The sequence below is a fragment of the Danio rerio genome, chromosome 10, assembly GCF_052040795.2.
Source record: "Danio rerio strain M-AB ecotype USA chromosome 10, GRCz13ab, whole genome shotgun sequence".
NCBI lineage: Eukaryota > Metazoa > Chordata > Actinopteri > Cypriniformes > Danionidae > Danio > Danio rerio.
In genome coordinates, this window is record NC_141030.1 from 47,501 (window position 1) to 68,502 (window position 21,002).

General features: G+C 37.1%; 3 protein-coding genes and 1 long non-coding RNA gene across 5 annotated transcripts in view; 1 reads left to right on the forward strand and 3 right to left on the reverse strand.

Moving 5' to 3' along the window:
* LOC100535592 (uncharacterized) overlaps window positions 1-3,442 on the reverse strand; it is a 3,694-nt gene extending 252 nt beyond the window's left edge. Inside the window, exons 1-3 of the mRNA XM_087269868.1 lie at window positions 3,399-3,442; window positions 239-683; window positions 1-144 (exon numbers count right to left, since the gene is read on the reverse strand). The exon at window positions 1-144 is cut by the window's left edge and continues 252 nt beyond it. Of these exons, the coding sequence (XP_087125994.1) occupies window positions 1-144; window positions 239-683 (589 nt within the window). The 5' untranslated portion in view covers window positions 3,399-3,442. The remainder of the gene's footprint in view (window positions 145-238; window positions 684-3,398) is intronic.
* A 1,837-nt stretch (window positions 3,443-5,279) lies between these two features.
* LOC100535622 (uncharacterized) lies at window positions 5,280-8,533 on the reverse strand. The gene is made up of 3 exons (XM_087269869.1): window positions 8,277-8,533; window positions 5,762-6,420; window positions 5,280-5,679 (listed from the first exon to the last, which is right to left on the reverse strand). The coding sequence occupies exons 1-3, from the start codon at window positions 8,360-8,362 to the stop codon at window positions 5,513-5,515; spliced, it is 912 nt and encodes a 303-aa protein (XP_087125995.1). The 5' UTR covers window positions 8,363-8,533; the 3' UTR covers window positions 5,280-5,512.
* A 540-nt stretch (window positions 8,534-9,073) lies between these two features.
* On the reverse strand, window positions 9,074-19,269 carry LOC141376276 (uncharacterized). Of its 2 annotated transcripts, none has more exons than XM_087269871.2 (14): window positions 19,157-19,269; window positions 16,976-17,069; window positions 16,311-16,412; window positions 15,982-16,092; window positions 15,685-15,795; window positions 15,388-15,498; window positions 15,091-15,201; window positions 14,794-14,904; window positions 14,497-14,607; window positions 14,200-14,310; window positions 13,903-14,013; window positions 13,624-13,716; window positions 12,512-12,616; window positions 9,074-10,726 (listed from the first exon to the last, which is right to left on the reverse strand). In XM_087269871.2, exons 2-14 carry the CDS (start codon window positions 17,039-17,041, stop codon window positions 10,673-10,675), a joined length of 1,308 nt encoding a protein of 435 aa, XP_087125997.1. In that variant the 5' UTR covers window positions 17,042-17,069; window positions 19,157-19,269; the 3' UTR covers window positions 9,074-10,672. The 2 variants fall into 2 exon arrangements, with proteins under 2 accessions (XP_087125997.1, XP_087125996.1); XM_087269870.1 differs by lacking the exon at window positions 19,157-19,269 and adding an exon at window positions 18,013-18,068.
* On the forward strand, window positions 19,188-20,814 carry LOC110438541 (uncharacterized). Its single transcript, XR_015500624.1, has 3 exons — window positions 19,188-19,326; window positions 19,462-20,448; window positions 20,584-20,814. It is a non-coding gene; the product is annotated as an uncharacterized LOC110438541 (long non-coding RNA).
* The last annotated feature ends 188 nt before the right edge of the window (window positions 20,815-21,002 follow it).

Genomic DNA, 21,002 nt, shown 5'->3' on the forward strand with positions numbered 1-21,002 from the left:
CAAAAATTTTGGTGTGCCTTTCTTTAATGTACGTCTTCATTTTCTTCCTCAGGTAGCTGTCTGGCACAAAGTCCGCTGTCCACACTCCCCGTGTAACTCCATCCGCCTTCAAATCTTCTAAGTGACTGTCCAGGTTACTTGGGTCTGTTGGAAATAACAGGTATGTATTTGCGATTACTGCTGTTTTGTAAAAAGTGTTAAGATTTTTTATTAATATTTAAAGGGGTTCTGTTCTCACCAACAACTGTCAGATGATCCATCATGAAGTTGAAAAACGCCTGTTGTCTCGGCGTCATTATGTCATCAGGATCGGGGTTCTCGGGCCAAAACTCCGTCAAGTGGACGTCAAGCTCTTCCTCTTCTCTTTTCCTTTTCTGCGCGCTGTTGTCATCTCCCGAAGTTGAGGGCATGTCTAGGACTTCAGGCCCAATGTTCCTTTCCAGCCTCTCCCTCAGTTCCTGCAGCTGTTGCTCTTGGTCCGCAACAAGCGTTTTAAGCGAGGCCAGGTCTGCCTTCAAGGCAGCCACGTCTCCCTCCATTGCTTTCTCTGCTGCTTCCTGGAGGACCCTGGTGTCCTCCTGTAGCTTGGAGATCTCCTCGATGGCAAAGGTTTCCAACGTCTTCAGTTTGACTTCCACTGTTTCCTCCAGGGAAAGGTCCAGCTCTTCATCGGAGAAGTACATCTTGTCATATAAATGGTGAAAAGAAAGTTAAAATGATGTGCATTGCTTGTAAATGGAAGTCAAGCTGAATTTTAAGCATGATTCATTTTCAATAGCTGCATTTGCACTGTGCGAACCAGGGCTTTTTTATACAATAAAGATTATTGCGGTCTATAGAACTTTATTATTTCACGCAACAGCCATGCATTTAAAAGGGAAACATAAGGGTGACCATACGCAAAAAGACCCCTAGCCTATAAGGCCAGATGTTTTCTTTCCCTTATTTATTTTATTTGTTTTTTTTTGTTTGGCGCATGTACTCGTGTGCGATCCGAAAACTAGTTTCCGCCTCTCACTCCGCCCCGAAGGCCCAGCTGTCCCTCTTTGGGGCAAAGGTATTCGGCGGGCCGCTGGCCCCGAGAGAGCCCTGATTCGGCCCGATTAGGCCCCGGAAGTTACAGTGTAAACGCAACTGGCCTTGACTCGCTTGCTTTAGGCACGACAGTAGAAACGTGGCTAGTTTCATGCAATCTTTCAGATACTCTAGTGTCAAGATCCATAAGAGAAGAGACTATTGTTGTTGTTGTTGATGTTGTTGTTGTTGTTGCTGCTGCTGCTGCTGTTATTGTCATGATAGTCATCACTTTGGTCGACATACAATACTATTCCAATGTAGCATAAAAATGATGTCATTTTATTCGTCTCAATAAAAGGATCAACAGTGAAAGTAAATGCATTTGTAATGTTAAAACATTAACATGCATCCCGACGCCCTGCGTTCTTTATACTTTTCTGGTACCATTCACCGACGACATCAAATTATTATACATAGTCAGCTTTGATTGTTTAAAATAAGTTAATGCTAATAAATAGCGAATAGCATGGACGCAGTGCAATATTTACTAAGCAAAACCGTAAAAGGGTGGGGAGTAACAGGGGTCAGGAGTGACTTTTTTGTTTTTTGTAGTAACTGAGGCATTACTACTTTCATGGTGAACAACAGACACTAGTAGGATTTTAAACATGCTTATTAACTGTGTTTCTAAAATTACAGACATTTTAAGAAATACATTTTATTAATGTTTTGCAATTGTGTACATAATAGGTATTGATTGAGCATTTTGGACTAGAAACAAAACAAACAACAAAAATGCACGAAAGAAAATGTGTTGTTGGTTTTTTTTTCTCAGTGTTTGTTTCACGTTTAAAGGACATAAAACGAGAGTTTTAAAACTTGCTCCTGAATGGGATGGAGGAAGGAAGTAAGATGAGAAAGCTAATGTGTCAAATGTCTACATCACTATTTTATTTTTTAAACAACATTTTAAGTGTATTAAGATGTTCCCTGATACTTGGGCAATTTGTTTCTTACATTTGCAAATCTGGACACATTTTCAATAAACGTAATATAATAAAAATTATAAATATAAAATTGCACAGACATATAAAGATATATAATCATCTCACTCATGCCTTGCTGTTTGTGCAATTTATTCTGCTTTCTTATTATTCTTATTCAAGTTTGTATAAAAATGAGTTTTAAGTCTTTACACTTCTGCAATTTTGTATTTATATATTTAGTTCATCAATATTATTTGAATGTTTAATAAAAAAAATGTTTCAAGATGTTACTTTAGAATTCAGCAGTTATTTTTACAATTTAGACTTGTATATTTTAGGTAATGTCAGGTATTTGTAAGATGTTTTTTCTTGCTATATCTTAAATTGGTTTGTATATTCAGGTTTATATAAAATTTAGCTGTTTTCGGATGTGTCTTGTACAATTTTTCAATTCAAGTCTATTGGGAAAACATGGTTGTTTTAAAAACTTTTGTGTATGTGTGCAAGTTCAGATTTTTTTCTTTTAAATGTGTGTCTTTTTATTGTACAGTTTTATTGTTTTTATATTGATGTTCTTGTGCACTACTAAAATAGTTTCAGCAAATTTTAGTATTATTTGTTTCCTGCAATCAATAAAACTGCATCATTATTATTTATTCTGTCCTTTGTTTGATTATTTTCGTTTTAGGATAGGTTTGCATTTTTTTTCCAAAGGGTAAACGCAGTGCCTACACTTTGTGTATACATCATAGCCTGCGTTTGCTGTTACATAAATTCAAATGGTTGTAATACCATATATCAAGTACCAATGTAATACGAAAAGTTTTTCATATATCAAGGTTTAAAAAGACTGAGTCGCGCAAGGCCGAGGGTTTCCGTCAGGCGAAAATATAACCGGAACTGGCCCGAACGAATTTTGCTATTTGGGTTGCAGCTTATTAACGTGTAATAACACAAAGGTTTACGGTTCTCTGTCGTTTGCAAAGTCGACACAAACAAACAAACAAACACAAGCGCAAAGTTGCAGCCGCTAACGTCACTGAGCTAAAAATGGCGATCGGACAATCAGACAATTGTTGTCTCTCAGGTAAAAAAAAAAAACGACATATACAGAGACAGGTGGAAAGACTCGATCGTCTGCGGCTATTTCGTCAACACAGAAAATCAACTATTTCTCTATTCGAATCATGTCCTAATCCTGTTTAATTTATATGGCGTTTTTGCAATGTAAATTGTGTCAAAGCAGCTTAACACACACCTTCTACAACAGTCCAGATTTCAGAGTTCAAGTTCAGTTTAGTTCAGTGCTGTTTACATTTCACCTGGTCTGCTCTTTCGTTTCACATTAGTATTATTATTATTATTGTCATTATTATTGTCATAATTATGGCTTACCGTATGATTCTCTGTTCGTGCACTGTTAAAATCTCCGAAACAATGGCCAACACGCCACGCCCTACCAGGCTTTGCGAGCCAATCAAGTTACAGTTTGACGGCTACATTAACTTGCTTTATTATTGGTTTGTTTTCATTTATTATTTATTTATTTGTTAATATCATGTTTATTTATTTTTTGATTTATTTATTTATGTATAATTATTTATTCATTGATTTAGTTAGTTAGCTATATATTTTGTAGACTAGTTTGCTTGTTTTTAAAAGAAACTCACCTTATTTCAACTATATATATATATATATATATATATATATATATATATATATATATATATATATATATTCTTTCTTCTGAAAACAAGATAGTTTTTCTTCACTTGCCTAAAACCCGCTTCCAGCTTTTATTTATTCATTCGTTGTATATAGAGACAAGACGAAAACGCTGGAAAATGTCTTGTTTTTCTCAGTGTTTTCTACTATATATATATATATATATATATATATATATATATATATATATATATATATATATATATATATACATATATATATATATATATATATATTTTTTTTTTTTTTTTATAACATTTTTATAAAATGTCAGACACACTGTGACAGTATCAGACAGATATTAATTTGCTCTTTTAAACATCATATCTAATAACACATAGGTAAATGCAAATTAGCGCCCTCTATGCTGTTCGAACCTGCTATGGTACTGCACTTTTTAGCCATTTCGAACACATGCCATATCCCCTTTTGTACACTAGAGGGGGCAATTTAATCAACATTTCCAGTGGGGGTTATTATCAGGGATATGTAACTGCACAGATATAATTCAATAAAGGACACTTACTGCATGGATGGATGGATGGATGGATGGATGGATGGATGGATGGATGGATGGATGGATGGATGGATGAACAGACATACAGACAGGTAGAGATGCATGGAGATGGACATAGATAAATGGTGATAGATAGTGCTAATAATATTGACCTTAAAATTTTATATATATATATATATATATATATATATATATATATATATATATATATATATATATATATATATATATATATATATATATATATATATATATATATATATATATATATATATATATATAAAACTCATAGTGTCATAAATAAATAACAGACAAACTAAATAAATAAAATAAAAGACAAGCTGTTTTATATGATACATAAGTATGATGAATTGTTCTAAAGTAACTGCAACCTTAAAAAAAATAAGCATTTTATATTGCATGAAATGTGAAAACGCACACAAGTACAAACAAAAAACTTCTTCTTTAACTTTTATCAATACTGTCTTGCTGAAGACATTTTTACCTCCAGTACTTTGATCGCTAGGAACTATTTTGACATTAATGAAATGTTGATCAAATGCTGCACGTTGACTGGACACCAACAGTAATTGTGATGGAGGATGAGATGTTTCCTTGTGCAAATAAATAATTAAATAAAATACATTTGAGGATTGCTTAGTTGAGTTGTGCATGTGAAGAAATGTTGCATTGTCACAGATTTAAATGACCATCCTTCACCCCTCAGACACACTTCTCAATCAAATGTGGAAGAAAGAATCTGAAAACTTTCTCCACATGCACACTGAAGCAACACACACACACACACACACACACACAGACACACACACACACACGCACGCACACACACACACACACACACACACACACACACACACACACACACACACAAACACACACAGACACACACACACACACACACACACACACACACACACACACACACACACACACACACACACACACACACACACGTAAATAACATAAAATGCAGACACAGTAGCAATTTAATAACACACCTTAAAACAACATCAAAAATTTTAAATAATTTATTAACACTTTGTGTGTGTGTGTGTGTGTGTGTGTGTGTGTGTGTGTGTGTGTGTGTGTGTGTGTGTGTGTGTGTGTGTGTCTGTGTGTGTTTGTGTGTGTGTGTGTCTGTGAGAGAGAGAGAGAGAGAGAGAGAACAGGAGAACAGCATGCAAATCTAAAAAACTAATCGGAACTACACTTCTATAAACAAATAAAAGAAGAAAAAAGAATGTTCTCAAGTGTCACTCTTGCGGGTTTTTTTAATATATGTTTTGATTTTTTCCACTATGTATTCCTCAAAACTGTGTTTTATTCCAGGAGGTTTCCAGCTCTTTTGCCACACGCCTTTTCGAATACCCTGTTGGATTATTCTCATCGCATTCATTTTGATGTTGGTCCTATCTGAAAGAGATATGAGGTGTTTTATTTTCAGTATCATGCAATCTGACCTCTTTTGATAATCTTACACATAGGGCTTACTCACCTTTAATGTTCAGCTCCGTCGCCATTAAGGAAAAAAAGGCCTGTTGCCTTTCATCTAATTTTTCCCTGCAGTTTTTTTTTTGTGGCCAGAATTTCTTAAGGAGATCGTCCAGCTCCTCCTCATCCTTCTTAGTTTGGGCATCTGCTGGCTCCACGACTACAACGTCGCTGTTCTCGCTCTCTTCAGTGGCGCTTTCGTCGCTGGCACTGCTGTCGCTGGCACTGCTGTCGCTGTCACTGCTGTCTTCGTTGGCGTCATAGTCGATGGATCTTTCGGTGCTGTCGTCGGGTCTATCATCGGCGGGTCTTTTATTTTCTCTGTCGCTGTCGCCGTTGGCGCTTCCAGTATATCTTTTGTAGGCACTGTTGTCCTTGGTGCTGTTGTTGGGTCTGTCGGTTGCCTCTGTCGCTAGCTTGAGTTGCTCCAAGTCCCTCCCCTGGTCTTTGATAGTATATTTGAGGACAGACAGCTCTCTCTGGACAGCGGGTAGGTCTTTTGTCAAGGCCTCAGTTGCTTCTCTGAGGGTTTTTTGCGATTGACGTAACTCGTCAATTTGGCACACAAGAAATGTTTCAATCCTATTCATGATAACGTTGATCTCTTGCGTGGCAATGAGGTCAAAGTCACTTTGACTTGAGCTGGTCATCTTTTTTATGGTGCTGTTTGGGTCAAGCAAAACACAGAAGAGGTGAGAAATGTTTTTTTTTTTTATTGTACAGTCATACTGTTGCATTGTTTTGTTGTTGTATTTTCTGTCATTTCATCAACTGTGTGTGTGTGTGTGTGTGTGTGTGTGTGTGTGTGTGTGTGACATGCATTAAATTTTTAACAAAACTTAAATGTCTGACACTGAAAAATTATTTTAAAATAAACAATGTACAAGTGTCGAGGCCCTTTTTTTTCCCCTTTTTTGGCTAAGATGAAGGGGGGTCTATATATATATATATATATATAAATGAGCAATTCCAGTTTTAAGGATGTGCCATTTGCACATATATTGAAACATCTCTTTATATATATTTTTTCAGGATGAAAATAGCCACAGAGTTGTGGGAGCAGAAAACTATCAATTGGGAAACATTTTTTACATTTAAAATAAAAAAATAAATAAAAATGTGTTATGGATGTGACAAAACAGTCTGCAAGTTTACAGTATACAAGATACTTTGTAGAAATCCTCCAAATTAAACTGCATGACCCAACATAAACGGTGCTAATCGAAAAGATAAGTGTTGGACCACTGTAGTTCAAAGATGACTGATTGATCTGATTTTACGCGTCTGTATTTATGCGGAAAAACCATCTTTATGGATGTGATCTCTCTCTCTGATATGGATGTGACAGATTGCCACTTGTGTGACTATGCTAAATCAAGTATAATAGTTTGAATACACAGATAGATACATTTTTGAGAAGTTTTAAAGCATTGTAAAACTTTTTTTAATGGCAAGTTGACATTTGCAAACAATTGCTCATGTATACCTTTTTTTTTTAAGCAAAGAAAAGTCTTTTGAGGTCTAACCATAAAGGACATCCATGCAACGATCAAAGGGTGTGTGACCGTCACTTTACTGCGGTTGCAAAAATACCAGCGTAATCCCTATACACTGGTCAGGGTTAGGCCCCTGGGCACAATGTCTTGTAGGCCCCCTATACAGTATACCATAGTTGAATTAAAAAAATAAGATTAATATAATATTTGTTTATATAAAAAAAATATATATTATATATATTATATTATATATATAAAAAAATATATTAAAAAAATCTATCTGTAATGTATTGCCCCCATTTTTTTAAATAAATAATATACAGTACATTTATTTCTAGTCTACAAATATTTAAAATTTTTAAGCATTTAAAGCACACTTTGAAAAAAAAATAAATAAATATATATATATATATATATATATATATATATATATATATATATATATATATATATATATACTAATACAACTAGGGGAAATTAATGGATTTTAATATGCTTGTTCAAGTTCACTGGAGCACTACTAACATTTATTTTTAAGGGTATTTATAATGTATGAATTCTACAAACTTATAATGCAGATGATTTGAATAAACATCTCTCCAATCCAGTTCGAGGAATATGAATCCTCCATAATATACACACTTATTAATGATTCCTACTTCTCTCACTCGTTATGTGGAGCATACAAAGTGCGGACGGACGCCTGGGCCCATTGCTTAATCCGGCCCTCATTGTTTAAAGTACCAATTAGTCATTCGGTGGTCATTTCACCGAAGCACGATGATTCAGCAAACGTTTTATTGACAGTACGTCGAAAGATGTTGCGAAAATTGTCGAATGTTCACTGTAACAGTAAAAGAACTATTTAAATAACAGTAGTCTGTGTTACCGTGATCCACCGAAGATAAAACTTTGACGTCGAATAAAAGTATGATTGACAGCACGTCGAAAGATGTTGCGAAAATTGTGGAATGTTTACTGTAACAGTAAAAGAAATGTTTAAATAACAGTAGTCTTTGTTACCTTGATCCGCCGATGATAAAGTTGTTCGTCGAATAGCAGAATGATTGACAGCACGACGTCAGAGGCAAAAGAGGCGTGGCTTTCATTTTATGATAAGAATTGGTTTATTAACTAGTAATGGCATTTTTTTACCCGATCATTTAACTCCTCTAAGCAAAAAGCAAGTGCATTTAACTTACGACTGAAGGAGAAGACTGAGCAGAGTTGATCCATTGTATAGATCAAGACCGTTATTGATCATTTATTTTATAAACTGCACCACAATGAAACGGCAAGTGACATTAAAGTTGGGTGATAAAAAGACATTTCCTGCCCTCTAGTGGACAACGTTTGAAACGTTCAGACCCAACCGCCAGACTGCTTTTACTCATTCTAATAATTTTAATTGTACATCTATACTCACACATATACATACATATATATATGTATGTATACATATATATATATATGTGTTTGTATGTATATATACACATATATACACATACACACACACAAATATATACATATATATATATACATACATAATGTATGTATATATATATGTATATATTTGTGTGTGTGTGTATGTATGTATATATATATACATATACACACACGTGTATACACACACACATATATATATATATGCATACACACACATTTTTTTATGTTGTTTTAAAACTTGAGCATCTTGGCTTTCCATCAAGCATTAAAAAAAAAAAATATATATATATATATATATATATATATATTCTGAGATGCGCATAACAATTAATGGAGACATTTTCCAGAATGTAAAAACTCAATACAACACAGAATTGTCTTAAACGTTTATTTCAACGTAACATTTGTTTTTGCATGCAGAATAAGATTTTAACAAAGTTTAAACAGACCAATACTATCCAGCTACAGGCCTGCAGAACCACACACTTTTCAGGCACACACGATCTAGGCAAACCATATATGGCTACGACGGATGTTAATGCTTGGACATTATCTACTTCTATATATATATATATAAATTTTATCTCTCTCTCATTATATATATATATATATATATATATTTATATATAATCTATATCTATAAAGATATCTATATATATATAAAATATTATATATATATATATAATACATAATTATAACTATATTATATATTGTTTACATGATGAACTATAGTAATTAATTTTAATGTGACACATTATTGTTTGTTTTTATAGTTTACAACAAAGCAATTTTAACCAAGCATGATAGATCCTGAATTAGTTTACTACACTTAATCAGTTAAGATAATCAATGTATATCAATTAATATTAGATCAATTAACATTATATATATATATATAAATATACATAAAGATCTATATATATATAGAGACATAATCAGTTAAGATATTCAAATTATAACTATATTATATATTGTTTACATGATGAACTATAGTAATTAATTTATAATGTGACACATTATTGTTTGTTTTTATAGTTTACAACAAAGCAATTTTAACCAAGCATGATAGATCCTGAATTAGTTTATTACACTTAATCAGTTAAGATAATCAATGTATATCAATTAATATTAGATCAATTAACATTACATATATATATATATATATAATATATAAATATATATAAAGATCTATATATATACATAATCAGTTAAGATATTCAAATTATAACTATATTATATATTGTTTACATGATGAACTATAGTAATTAATTTTAATGTGACACATTATTGTTTGTTTTTTATAGGTTTACAACAAAGCAATTTTAACCAAGCATGATAGATCCTGAATTAGTTTATTACACTTAATCAGTTAAGATAATCAATTTATATCAATTAATATTAGATTTATATATATATATATATATATATATATAAAATATATAAATAGATATAAATATATTATATATATAATATATAAAAAGATCTATATATAAATAGAGAGAGAGACATAATCAGTTAAGATATTCAAATTATAACTATATTATATATTGTTTACATGATTAACTATAGTAATTAATTTTAATGTGACACAATATTAGTTTGTTTTTTATAGTTTACAACAAAGCAATTTTAACCAAGCGATAATGCTCCCAATGACTTAGTTACCACACATAGTTTGCCTAGATAGTGTGCCTGAAACATGTGTGGTTCTGCTGGCCTGCAGCTGGATATTTCTCACTATGGCAAGCTGTTTTGGCATTTAATCTAGAACCCGTACTAGTATCTATTTTCATGTTACTAGTACTTAACCCTTGTACCTAAAAATTAAGCACAAGTAACATGAAAATAGACACGTGTACAGGTTATCGATTCAATGCCAAAACAGCTTGCCATGCACACGTTGTCGTCTTTGACGGAAAGAGGAAAGGAGAGAAAAAAAGAAGAAGAAGAAAATAAATAAAAAGGAGAGTCCATCAGGATTTCCACCATCGCCTGAATTTTTTCCCGGGAACACTACTGCCGGGGTCCTGAAAAAGATAAAAATGCAATTAGAGAAAAAGTGACTCAAAAACTAAACAAAAGTAATTAATACATGGTCTTCAGTTTTACTCATTGTTTCACAGTTGTACACACATTGTTTGCAAAAGTTTATTTCATGGCTGATAATCGGTCATGTTTACATGCACGTCACCCAGTAATAATAATAAAAAAATAATAAAATCCTTGCAATTAGTCTCCATGTATTACAGCAACACGTCTACAATTTGTAGTTGATAGCCGAGAGCCGATATGTGTGATCTGCGTGCACACGCACGCATCAGAGTCAGATTTGTCCCCGGGGTCAGATTTTAATACAACACCCGAGCACAGTTGACCTAATGAAAAACACAGTGCACAACATAAAGACAGTATGTGGCGGAGGGTTGAGAGCACCTATGCTGGATTTAGTGACTGGCGCAGGTCTCCCCTGCTGCTGTTTGCGTGATGCTACAGGACGAACAACCCAACGAGTTGTGTAGCACGCTTGCATGGCAACTATTATGCTTACGCCTGTTTCACACCGCAAGCGTCAGCGGCGCGTGTGTTTTCGGCGTCCATGTTAACAGATTACAGCTTTCGTACCGCACGCAACAGCAGCGCGTGAGCGTCGCCGAAGCAGCAGTGCAGCGATAGTTTCGGCGCTGGGTCTATTTTTGACGCGCTGCTCACGCTCAATTAAAGTGACAGTGCATTGAGAATGACCAAAACACATTGAATGACAGTAAAAAGTACCAATTTTACACAATAAATGCGTTAATAATGTCAAATGGTTTATATATAGTCATTCAAATAAACTTAAAACGATTAAAAACGCCAACAAACATTTATTTAGGCCCGAACTACAAAACCAAATGTAAAACACTTTTAGTAGCAGTTTTGCTTAAGTTGCACACTAGTGCGGTAGGAGAGGGGAAATAGAATATTTACGGCATTTGTAGTCCATAGCGAAGTGTATTGTGGGTAGTGTTGTTCGACACGCATGCTGGATGATGTGAGCTCGCTGTGTTCTGTGCAGCTGAGCAGATTAAGGAAGTTTTAATCGGCTTTGTTTTATGTTCACTCGAGTTATTCCTACCGGGAGCTGTTTGCACTGTGAATCTGACAACACGAAAATAAGTAAAAGAATGGCATGCATTGGTTACTTTCGTCCGTCTCATCCTCTGCACGAGCATGAATTAACGAGCTGTTATTCTGCCGCTGGACATTACTGAAGCGGAGAAAGCAACACTAGTTTGATCATGTATAAATATCATTATAACTATGTTGCATAAATATGATTATAACTAGGTCTACAGCAAACTGATAATCAAATAACATGATATCACAGGCGATTGTCTTCTGACTGTAGACACTTCTCATATAAGTTAGCTTGAGAAGCAAACAGTACTATTTGATCTATAAAATTTGTAAAATAAACATTTGCAGGTTAAAGACACAGCATAGGAGGGGCCTTGGTGCAGATGAAAAGTTTAAAAAGTGTATTTGTATATAGAGAGACATGGGTAACTAGATAGAATAGACAGATAGGTTGATCTCTGCAGCAGCTGCCGAAGAGCTGTGCGCTGCAAACGCAGCTGGTGTGAAAGGCAAACGCCTGCGTGCTGCTACTGCTCGACATGCGCGCTGCGCACGCTCTGCTCACGCGCCGCTGACGCTTGCGGTGTGAAACAGGCGTTACACATGTAATATTTTTTTCTTGAGGCGATTTAAACCGAAAAACGCAATGGCACTATCAAACATGGACGGAGTGCAGACTTTGCAGCTCACTTTACCTTTTCACTACTGACATCCTGGCCAGAACGGTTACAGTCATCCTCACTCATCTCGTGACCCGTGTTAGACTCCTCTGTACCACGTTCAAGGATTTCCATCGTAAGCTACGAATAAAAGGCACAAGTTAAATATTTTGACCAGAAGTGACATGAACAACAACATCCTAAAACTATAAAGGTCTGTCTAAAGTGAAAGTTTCAGTGTCCAAACTAAAGAAACGACGCCACTTTCAATTTGCAACACATTGAGGGCCCTATCATACACCGGGCGCAATGTGAAGCGCAAGGCACGACGCAATTGTTGTTTGCTAGTTTACGCTCGGCGCAGGAGTCGCTTTGACGATTTGCGCCACGCTCTTTAAATAGCAAATGCATTTGCGCTCGTATGTGCGCCCGCCCATAGGCGTTCTGGCCTAAAAAGGGAGGCGTATTAAAGCGCATTGCTATTTTGAGAAACTATAATAGAGTTTTCAATAGACCAGAACAATGGACTATCAATAGACAAATCAATATTCAATAGACTAGCCTACATCAATATAAAAACCACTGACTTCATCCCTTCTTCATCTCGGGAGGCTTTTTCAGTTCATTCATAACAATTTGCTTTTGTATAATGTTATGATTATTAGCAGTATTATTTATTATATGCCTATTTATATTTGTTTTATTAATAACAAGCTAGCATGTGTATTAGGATATATCTCAAGTTTTTTTGACCACACGTTGTATTTATTGTTCGTTTGCTGGAAATTAGAACCGAATTTAGAAATAGATTTGAAACAAATCTTTGCGCTTAACAAACACAATGAATTATTTATAGGGTAATTGATGTCTGTGTGTACAAGGTTATCCTATCCACGAGAGCAAAAGTAAAATTTGTTCATTTATCTCTCATTCTCGCGCTGAAGATGCTGTTTAACTGTTTTTCTTTGCTAGTGAAATGCTCAGTTTTTCCCACTTACTCTTACTTTACGTCATGTAAATAGCAAATGCGCCATGGCGCGACACAACTGACTCTTAAAGGGAATGAGGTGAGACTGATCTGAACTCTGAACACACCTATAAAAGATGTGGGTTTCATTAAATGTGCTAAATTATTCAAAGAAACTTACGATCACACTTTCAGTTCTTATCAGCTCAGGAACGCAAGGGTCTCTTTCTGGAGTGGGTTCTCTCGTCACGGTGACGTCGCTGTCATCGGAAGACTGAAAAACATGGAAAAGAGCACACATGCGTCACCACACCTGAGCAATGATTGTTTGTGCAGAAACAAAAACGAGGATGCTTGAAAAGTCGCCGGTTCATTCCGCTGTGGAGACCCCGGATTAATAAAGGGACTGAGCCGAACAGAAAATGAACAAACATATTTAAAAATAAATAAATAAACTCACCGTCTCTCTCTCTCTTTCAGCCGCTGTCTGTTTTGTCACGATTGTATATGGCTGTGGCATGTTTTCATCTCTTCTCTCTGTGACCTCACCAGGATGCCTTGGCGGGCCGTCCTGAAAAACATGGAAAAGAGCACACATGCGTCACCACACCTGAGCAATGATTGTTTGTGCAGAAACAAAAACGAGGATGCTTGAAAAGTCGCCGGTTCATTCCGCTGTGGAGACCCCGGATTAATAAAGGGACTGAGCCGAACAGAAAATGAACAAACATATTTAAAAATAAATAAATAAACTCACCGTCTCTCTCTCTCTTTCAGCCGCTGTCTGTTTTGTCACGATTGTATATGGCTGTGGCATGTTTTCATCTCTTCTCTCTGTGACCTCACCAGGATGCCTTGGCGGGCCGTCCTGAAAAACATGGAAAAGAGCACACATGCGTCACCACACCTGAGCAATGATTGTTTGTGCAGAAACAAAAACGAGGATGCTTGAAAAGTCGCCGGTTCATTCCGCTGTGGCGACCCCGGATTAATAAAGGGACTGAGCCGAACAGAAAATGAACAAACATATTTAAAAATAAATAAATAAACTCACCGTCTCTCTCTCTCTTTCAGCCGCTGTCTGTTTTGTCACGATTGTATATGGCTGTGGCATGTTTTCATCTCTTCTCTCTGTGACCTCACCAGGATGCCTTGGCGGGCCGTCCTGAAAAACATGGAAAAGAGCACACATGCGTCACCACACCTGAGCAATGATTGTTTGTGCAGAAAAAAAAACCAGGATGCTTGAAAAGTCGCCGGTTCATTCCGCTGTGGCGACCCCGGATTAATAAAGGGACTGAGCCGAACAGAAAATGAACAAACATATTTAAAAATAAATAAATAAACTCACCGTCTCTCTCTCTCTTTCAGCCGCTGTCTGTTTTGTCACGATTGTATATGGCTGTGGCATGTTTTCATCTCTTCTCTCTGTGACCTCACCAGGATGCCTTGGCGGGCCGTCCTGAAAAACATGGAAAAGAGCACACATGCGTCACCACACCTGAGCAATGATTGTTTGTGCAGAAAAAAAAACCAGGATGCTTGAAAAGTCGCCGGTTCATTCCGCTGTGGCGACCCCGGATTAATAAAGGGACTGAGCCGAACAGAAAATGAACAAACATATTTAAAAATAAATAAATAAACTCACCGTCTCTCTCTCTCTTTCAGCCGCTGTCTGTTTTGTCACGATTGTATATGGCTGTGGCATGTTTTCATCTCTTCTCTCTGTGACCTCACCAGGATGCCTTGGCGGGCCGTCCTGAAAAACATGGAAAAGAGCACACATGCGTCACCACACCTGAGCAATGATTGTTTGTGCAGAAACAAAAACCAGGATGCTTGAAAAGTCGCCGGTTCATTCCGCTGTGGCGACCCCGGATTAATAAAGGGACTGAGCCGAACAGAAAATGAACAAACATATTTAAAAATAAATAAATAAACTCACCGTCTCTCTCTCTCTTTCAGCCGCTGTCTGTTTTGTCACGATTGTATATGGCTGTGGCATGTTTTCATCTCTTCTCTCTGTGACCTCACCAGGATGCCTTGGCGGGCCGTCCTGAAAAACATGGAAAAGAGCACACATGCGTCACCACACCTGAGCAATGATTGTTTGTGCAGAAACAAAAACCAGGATGCTTGAAAAGTCGCCGGTTCATTCCGCTGTGGCGACCCCGGATTAATAAAGGGACTGAGCCGAACAGAAAATGAACAAACATATTTAAAAATAAATAAATAAACTCACCGTCTCTCTCTCTCTTTCAGCCGCTGTCTGTTTTGTCACGATTGTATATGGCTGTGGCATGTTTTCATCTCTTCTCTCTGTGACCTCACCAGGATGCCTTGGCGGGCCGTCCTGAAAAACATGGAAAAGAGCACACATGCGTCACCACACCTGAGCAATGATTGTTTGTGCAGAAACAAAAACCAGGATGCTTGAAAAGTCGCCGGTTCATTCCGCTGTGGCGACCCCGGATTAATAAAGGGACTGAGCCGAACAGAAAATGAACAAACATATTTAAAAATAAATAAATAAACTCACTGTCTCTCTCTCTCTTTCAGCCGCTGTCTGTTTTGTCACGATTGTATATGGCTGTGGCATGTTTTCATCTCTTCTCTCTGTGACCTCACCAGGATGCCTTGGCGGGCCGTCCTGAAAAACATGGAAAAGAGCACACATGCGTCACCACACCTGAGCAATGATTGTTTGTGCAGAAACAAAAACGAGGATGCTTGAAAAGTCGCCGGTTCATTCCGCTGTGGAGACCCCGGATTAATAAAGGGACTGAGCCGAAAAGAAAATGAACGAATCAAGATATTTGTAAAAAAAAAAAAAAAAAAAAAAAAAGAAAAAGAAAAAAATAAACGTACACTTGGTCCGCTTCTTTGGATCTCCGGCACATTTTCATCTTGCAAATGGGGGGGGGCGTGTGGCATCTCTTTAGCTCTGTTGTGATCGGGAGACTTTCCTTTCTGAAAAATATTGAGATGAACACACGCATCTTCACATTTGAGCAATTAATGTTTGTACAGGAACAAAAACTGGGATATTCTGAAGTATGTACTTCCGCATAAATGTACCTTCCCCCACACATTTACACTACATTCAAGGTGTTCTGGTACACTAGACCCAGGTCTAATGAAAGTCTTGAAAGCGTAGGTCCAGTGTTCCCACACTCTGTCCTCGTCCTTTCTCGTGCTCTGTTTTCTTCCCCTCCCCCACGCTCCCGCACAAAGTTGCAACATTGTTGCAAATTCAACGATTAACACCGTCTGCTCTTACATTCCCGCACATTTTACCCTATCTCTTGCGGGAACCAAGCTTTTTTTTTTTCTCATACCCTGTCCCATCTGCCAATTAAGGGTATACAGTACTGTAAATAGGTAAAAAGGCTTTGCCAGTCTAATATGTGCTGGAAAAGTTGGCGGTTCATTCCGCAGTGGCGACCCCGGATTATTAAAGAGACTGAGCCGAAAAGGAAACGAACGAATCAAGATATGTGTAAAAAAATAAAAAAAAAATAAAAAAAACTTACACTTAACCTGCTTCTTTTCAGCTCCGGCACATTTTCGTCTTGCAAATGGGTGGGGGTGTGTGGCATCTCTAGCACTAGTGTGATCTGGAGCCTTCTGAAAAATATTGAAAAGAACACACGCATTAGAGCAATCAATGTTTGCACAAAAACAAAGATATTTTGAAGTAGGTTGAAAATCTGTTTTCCCCACGTTCGTGTGGGTTTCCTTCGTTTTCCCCCACAGTCCTAACACAAGTGGCACAGGTGAATTGGGTAGACTGAAATTGTCTGTTGTGAATGAGCGTGTATGGATGTTTGCCAGGGATGGGTTGCAGCGGGAAGGGCATGCGCTGCGTAAAGCATGTGCTGGATAAGTGGCGGTTCATTCCGCTGTGGCGACCCGGGGACTTAATAAAGGGACTGAGCCGAAAAGAAAATGAATGATGGAATTAAAATATTCGAACAAACTTACAGTCAAATCCCCCTGTCACAACCTCTGACCTCAGGCACACGTAGGTGTGCTTGTGGGATAGATTTAGAAAAATACACGCATCTTCACATTTGAGCAATGACTTAAGTTAACTTGTTTCATGCATTATTTTTCAAAATACCTATTTTGCGTGGATCAAAGTAAACACCTTTTTTGGCTGCACGTGTAGTTTAACAAGAACGTTTGAAACATCCTGCTTAAAAATATGCAGCGTGGAAATGACATTAATTCGGACATTATTTTGAAAAGTTTATAGGAAAGGCTGTACGTGAATATACGCAAATGCAGTTAACGTGGACTTTGGCAACTCCAGGTCTGCACTAAAAGTCAAGAATCTAACGTTTACGTTAAAGCCCGAATTAATATACGATCACAAACATTAGCGTCACTTTGATACATCAAGCTAACTTACACATTTTAAGCACGGCAGCTTCGAGATTCATTATGAAAAGCGCTGGAGGCATCAAACAACGCGACGATCAGGTTACAATATGGACGCAAACAATAAACAAGTCACCCAAACATTCGAATATATCGAAGTGTTGATACAACAAATCATAAAATTTACCTTTATCCTTGCAGCAATGTGTCGCGTGCGGTGTCGCTGGTGTGTGGTTTGTGTGTGAGGGTCACTCGGGTCTTAACGGATGCTGTTCTTTTTGGCGCTTTTTTTGAAATGTGCGGGTATAGGCCCTGATTGGCTAATCGTGTTTTATTTATTTTATTATTTTTTGAACACGCTTAACTGCACTCCCAGCAGTTTTTATTTTATATACATGTATATAATATCTGTATATATAATTTTATACATTTATATACATTATTAAAATTCGAATAATTAATATGACTGAATAGTACACCTGTTCGGTGAAAATCTGATGATTCATTATTAATGATGATTGTCATTAATAATAATAATAATAATAATAATTATTATTATTATAAGGCAAGCATTTTCTGACAAATAATAAAATTGAAAGGACCATTTTGAGAGCCATTATTGCAAGATTGACATCAACATCTGAAACAAGTATAAAAAAATAAAAATAAAAAAATGGCATCAATAATAATAATCATTGTCATTTTTGTTTCAGTTATTTCTGGTTAGCTTAAAATCCCAACACAGTATGAAAAATCCTCGTAAAAAGGTCTAAAATTTTGTGTAAATGCAAGTTTGAGACCAATGCTACATACTTGTGTATATTTTACACACACACACACACACACACACACACACACACACACACACACACACACACACACACACACACACACACACAATTAAATAAAATGTATGAGCTCATATAGGTCTTAAAACTTAATTGGCTGCCCTGCACATATTTACTCTAATACCAATTAAAAACACACCTGATTCAACTTACAGAGGTGCTTAAGAATATTTTAAAGCAGCTGTGCGTTGCAGCAGAACTGTGCGGAGCTGTGACCCTTCATACATGGATTTAGAAACCATCGAGCTATACACATGTATGTATTTGTGCATTTTAAAAGAACAGTCAAAAGTTTGAAGATGATTGTAAAAGTTTATTAAGTTGCATAATCTTAATGGTGCAGTTGTGTCACTTCGAACTGTCACACGAGAAGAAGAGAAACGCAGACAAAACAGCTCTACCTTCTGGTAATTTCTCCTTCCAGCCCACGACACCAAATAAAAAAAAATAAATAAATAAAAAAAAAGTCAATTTCTTTCTCACCAATAACTTTCTGTGCATTTTTCTTGAGGTAACTCCTGCTGCTGCGCTTTTCTTTGATGTACAACTACATTTTTGGTTTGCGGTAGCCTTTTGACGACTCTGCAACTCCTTCCGCCTTCACTATGGACGCGTCACTCTCCAGCTTGCGTGCATCCTGATGGAATTAACAGGTATTTGTTTTAGTGTGATGCAATTTAACACCAGACCGTGTAAATGTGTTCAGTTCTCACCAGTCTCAATCAGGTTGTCCATCACGAAAGTTAAACACCTGCCGTCTTGCTGTTCCTTCCTGTTTTCCTTTCCAGGCTGTCCCTCAGTTCCTGCAGCTGTCGGCCTTGGTCGGCAACGAGCGTTTTAAGAGTCCACCTTTGCCTTCAAACCAGCCAAGTCTCCTGGTGTCCTGCTGTAAACTGGATATGTGCTCGATGGTGAAGTTTTCTAGGGACTTGAGTTTGTCTTGAACCGATTCCTCCGAGGACAGGTCCAGCTCTTCGTCAGAGTCCATCTTGTCATGGAAAAAACGCAACACAGACCGTTTTAATTGAGAGAAGTTTTGATGCCGTTTCTGACCAGAGAGACAAGCAAGAAAGAGAGCATAGCCAAGCTATCTAGCATAGCCATAGCCAATCTGATACAGCTGATGCAAATAATCAAAGTGTCACACATTTTCAATTATTTGGATCAGCAGTGTTTTAATTGAGGTTGGAGGAAAAGTCTAATTGACTTGAGTCATAATAAAATAATAATAATAATAATAATAATAATTTTTTTTTTTACTTGCATGGGCTTGTGGCCTTTCATTCAGCTGCTCCCTGGTACTTGTGTATTTGTGGGCCAAAATAGCTGCAGGAGGTCGTCCAGGCCTTCTTCACTCTCTCTCTCTCTTTTGGCATCTGGCATAGACAAAGCAGGTGCCTGCGAGGCCATGTCGTCACTGTCGTTGTCGCTGTCATCGTTGGCGCTTTCATCGTCGGTGCTGTCGTTGGGTCTGTTCTTGTCGGTTGCCTCTGTCGCTAGCTTGCCCTTAAGTTCCTCCATTTGCCTGCCCTAGTCTGGGATGGTGGATTTGAGGGCAGACAGCTCACTCTGCACAGCGGGTAGATCTCTTTCTGTCAAGGTCTCCGTTGCTTCTCTGAAGGTTCTATGCGATTTCCCGTAACTCGTCTACTTGGCACACTAAAAATGTTTCAATTCGATTCATGCTGATGTTGAACTCTTGCTTGGCAACAAGGTCAAGGTCACTTCCACTTGAGCAGCTCATCTTGTTTGGGGTCATGCGAAACACAGAAGAGGTGAGAATTAAGTTGTTGCATTAAAAAAACATACGTGTGTGTGTGTGTGTGAGAGAGGGAGAGAATGGCATGCATTTATACTTGTGCTACGTCCTGTTTTTTTTTTTTTGGTTTCCTAATTTCTTTTGTTTGCAGATTGCTGCCACCTGATTCCAATCTGCGCAGCTAATTGTTCTGAGCTGTATAGACATCATGGCCTTGTGGCTTTATCTGAGTTATTGGACTTTGTTTTTTTGTTTTGTTTGGACCCCCACATCCTGATTTATTATTTTTGTTTTCCATTATGTTCTTTAAAGTTTAAGATGCATATTTTCTTCTGATAACAAAATAAACCAATGCTCGCCTCCATGGCGATCGGAAAGATGACTAAGAATGTGTTTGTCTCATAATTCTGGGTATGCTTGACCCTATCAAAGGGTTTGTGTGTGTGTGTGCGCACGTCACTTAAAACGTCACAAAACACCAGCGAGTTCACTATAAACTGGTGCAGTGCAAATTAGTCATTCTGTGGTCATTCATTTCACTTAAGCACGGTAAAAGAGCAATCAACCTAC